We start from the raw sequence: 4313 nt of genomic DNA on the forward strand, positions 1-4313 counted from the left end.
GGTGGGGGGTGGGAGGGGTGATCAGTGACTGCTAAACCAAACAATGGGGTATCGTGTGCCGCTCGTCCTCTCCAGCATTCCCCTGCTCCCATGGGACACCCAGAGCCACTCTCTGTGGATCCACGGAGGTCAGGAGGGGCGTGGTTTTTGTGTGTGTGTTTGTGTGTGTGTGTGTGTGTGTGTGTGTGTGTGTGTGTGTGTGTGAGTGTGTGTGTGTGTGTGTAGGGGGGGTGCTGGAGACGCAGCAGCTGGTTCCCGTTCCTCCTCTCCACTGTGCAGAAAACAACAGAGCTAATGCGACCCACCACGTCTCCAATCGATCACCTTATATTGCTCTCGGTTTTTGTTTACTTATATTTAGGCAAGGATGCAGATCCCCTGGGGACTGGCGGCATCCGCAATTAAAGCGGAGTGACCACCTTTAGCCTCATTCCTTAATATCAAAAACCATCATCATCTGCTAAACCTTTAACAAACATTTGGATTCAGGCCTGTTGTTATTTGGAGTTCAATCAGTTACTTAAAAAAAAAAACAACATGGTCCATTTTAGGAGGATACAAAACAACTACTAAGGGCTGAGAATATCTTCGATCAAACATTATCATAGAAAATCTTGTGAGGAGTAAAACTATCACAGAAGTACTTCTGAATATCATATTATAACTAAAAGCTTCCATACTGCGGTTGCAGCAATTGCAAAAGGTGAAATATTTTTGGTTTTCAGGTGAATTGGTTTTATATATATTTTAACTTTAGCATCTGCTCAGCACATTATTCAAAACTTTGATGAACTCAGCCTTTCACCTTCACAGCAGACTTTCTGACCTATCACAACGTAAGAAGCACATGAGCAGTTAAAGGCATTTCAGTGTCTTAGAGAGTTATTTAAAGGCCCAGGACTTAAAAGACACCAAAATTACAACAGCGAAGTGGTGAAACATCTTCTTCTTCTTCATTATATTACAAAAAAGAACGTTGCTTTCTGTCCAAGTTAAACCAAAGTTAAAATCTAAATGCAGCCACAATTCATTCATGTCATTGACACCGTCCTTTCAGACAGTACAAAGAGGTTTACGGGAAAATACAATGAATTACGATACTGTAGGTACAATCTAAATAAATAAGTTGTCTGAACATCCTCTCTTGTAAATTAGCTCCAAGCGATCAACTTATATTGATTGTTTGCTTTAGTTTAAAGCTCCATGTGATTAAAGCAAAGATAAAAATGTATGCCTTCAATGATTGATACTAATAAAACGGCTTTATATAAAAATCACCACTTCAACAGACCTTTCATCACCTTTAAGTCCTCCATGCAGTAACTGAAATTCATCCAAACCCACAGGTTGTGCTTGTGCCTGCCTCCCTGTCCTTGATAAAATTGTATGTCAGTGCCATCTGCTGGTCTGCTTCAGGACATTGTCAGGTACGCAAACAAGTGTGTTATCTTCTGAGCTATTCTTCTGTATCATCATGAATTTCACTCAAAGGCTGAGGTTAATCTTTAAAATAATCATTTATTCATGTCAAACAAAGTGACACAATGTCTTACACTTATATTCGGGACAAACAAAAACGTGTTCCAAAAAGATCAGTTAAAAATCACGTTACAATTTATGCTTATGAAAGCATTAACTGATTACATTCATACAGGCTGTATAAATGTTACTGTATAGGGCAACTATTCTAAAGACAATTTTAAAATATATTTTTTTTAAAAATTAAAAGACAAGAAGATGATTAATTAGTAGAGAAAAAAATAGAGAAAACTTCACATATCAAGTCAGGTAGATCTCATTTTGATTTTAACATTCACAAAAAAATATGTAAAATAACCAATGATGTTATTTCTACATTACCAGCGCAGGCGTCAGTGCATCACAAACATTAAAACATGATAACGCTTTTAAATACTCAAATAATGCCATCGGTTCAAAAAAAACAACAACTGTGCTTTCCTTTCAACAAGGTTGACTACAATACATGTAACATGTTATTTTGTCTTCAATTACTTTAGAGCAGGGTAACTTCCACATTTATGAGGTGCTATTACTAGAAATGAATAACTTCCACGAACTCTCAGCATTGCTCTGCAGTGTTTTGAGGGTGTCATGAATCAGCAGCTGCATCAGGTTTCCTACTCAGTGAACAGCAGATGCCCTGAGAAGAAGCTGTCTTTGGTCAAACCGTTGCTACCATGGTTGGCCATCAGCCAGACCTTGTCTCCCTTTTGAAGCTTAACATACGTGTTGCCGCTGGCTGTGATGTACCCGTTCTGTCGCGTGGTGAATGAGTGCACGATCAGCTCTCCGTTACGCAGCAGATCCACACTGGCATCGTTCTTGTTGATCGTGCAGTGGAACTGAAACTCGTAAACACCTGGGTGCTCGCAAGTGAAAATCCCTGTCTTGGTGTCGTAGCTCTTCTGTCCATTGTAGATGACGTCACGGAAGGTGATAGGCACGCCGGATTTGGGGAAGTTGTTTCCCAGTCGCACAGAGAAGGCAACATTCTCCTTGGTGTAGTCTTTTGGACCAGATGGCATTATATCTGAGTGAATAAAATACATGAGTACAATTAAAGCAACAGAACCGTCCCGTTTTAAAGTTACTTTGAGAATATCAATTTAAATATGCATGGATAATTGGACAGAAAGTGGTAGACTTACCTGGTGATTCTTGTGTTCCACTTGAGTTTTCACCTACAGAAAATTAAAGGATTAAAGGGAAAAATCAGTATTTCCAAAATACTCCAATGTTGGCACAAGTCATACTCAACTGTGTCAGAGCAGATTTCACAATATCAACTCACCCTCCCTCCATGGACTGAGGTCAAAGGTAGGGATGTCCTCACACTGAGTGTAACCAGATCCTCGAGGCCTGTACTGGAAGGGTCTGTCAGGTACTTCAGTGATGCCAGTGTTGTCACACATGATCCGGGCAAGTGATGTTTCCCTCAGGGACTCCCTCTGAGCCTCAGTAAAGACTCCCTCGTTCTCCCACCAAAGCCTGAAATTTGACAGTTTGTTAACATTTGAAGTCTCTGAATGGAAAAGGAACATAAAGGTGCAGCTAACACAGCTATGTCCACATATTTTATCAATGTTGGTCTAGTAATATACCTGTCTCCCTGGCGGATCTTCTGGAACTGCGTGGCAATCAGGCAGGCAAACAGGGGTCCCACTCTTCCTCCACGGACAAACGGCTCAGCCACTCCTCCCAGCCACACGTCGATGTTGTCAGGAGTGCCGTACAGATCCAGAAGGTTCTTTGCCAGGTCAGTGTTGTTCATAACCCTCGCCAGCTGTGCCAGATTTCGTGGTTGTGACAGCCCACAGAACTTGCGCCATTGGTTGTAACCTAAAGATGGAGACACTGGGTTAAAGTGTTGTCCTGTTCAGTTCCAGAGTGTAATCTGTAATGCCTGCCATAGCCCGGACATGTAGGCAAAATTAATTCTCAACTTTAAGGAAATGAAGCTATGAAGACTAAATAAATACCAGGAAGTCCATGGTCTCTTCCTCTCTGCATGTTGAGTGCCCCCAGATCCAGAGCCAATTCAGCAGAGAATTTAAACAGCCTGTCCCTCAGCTCATCTGTCATCATCTGATCCTGCGTGTTAAGCTTGGCCTGACGGCCCACCAGCCCCCTCAGGATTGGGTCCACTCCACCTGTAGAGCACAACATATCATTAAGTGATCAATTGTATTAATTTTCTTTTTAATGAAGAACAAAGAATTAAGGGTCTTGGCCAAACCTTCAAAGACGATCCTCCATGGTGCGAAGAAGGCTTTGTGAAGCAGTGGGGAGGGAAATTTGCTGTTCTCCTTGTATTTCTCATCAAGACGAAACATGAAAGGCTGAACCATCAGGTGAGCAAATCGGTAGGCAGCTGTGGCGAACACATTGGAGATGCTGGGGTCCACATTTTCATCATAACCAGGATAGGTGGACAGCTGCCTGGCGATGAAGTCTGGACCAACAATGTGGAGCAGGTAGTCTCTGAAGGTAAGAACCTGAAAAACAAAAAGAAACTGAGTTAACTGAACCACGCAAGGACACAATCGTTAATGCAAGATTTGTGCTCTTCATGCAGCTAAGCCCCTCTCTGACCTGGAAGTATCCTCCCATGATCTTGCGGGCCTCCTGGTAGAGTCTCTCTCCGCCCCAGTGAGGATTGAGTTCGGCCAGGGCACGAGCCAGACGGTTGTGCTCACGCATCAACAGTGTGTGTAGAGAGGTCAGACCAATGTTCTCGTTGCTGCGCTCATCACCTGGAACACAAAGCAGAAGGTTTTTAACAATCACAATCA

The 4313-nt window shown here is 42.5% G+C and overlaps 1 protein-coding gene across 1 annotated transcript; it reads right to left on the reverse strand.

Moving 5' to 3' along the window:
* Nucleotides 1–1498: 1498 nt before the first annotated feature.
* Nucleotides 1499–4297, reverse strand: LOC111658212 (eosinophil peroxidase-like). Its single transcript, XM_023410640.2, has 7 exons — nt 4114–4297; nt 3758–4016; nt 3501–3671; nt 3123–3360; nt 2813–3009; nt 2670–2702; nt 1499–2551 (listed from the first exon to the last, which is right to left on the reverse strand). Exons 1-7 carry the CDS (start codon nt 4219–4221, stop codon nt 2139–2141), a joined length of 1419 nt encoding a protein of 472 aa, XP_023266408.2. The 5' UTR covers nt 4222–4297; the 3' UTR covers nt 1499–2138.
* Nucleotides 4298–4313: the final 16 nt, after the last annotated feature.

This window comes from Seriola lalandi, unplaced genomic scaffold, assembly GCF_002814215.2.
Source record: "Seriola lalandi dorsalis isolate HSWRI2012SDOR001 ecotype SW California unplaced genomic scaffold, Sedor1 jcf7180002054427, whole genome shotgun sequence".
In the NCBI taxonomy this organism is placed as follows: Eukaryota; Metazoa; Chordata; class Actinopteri; order Carangiformes; family Carangidae; genus Seriola; species Seriola lalandi.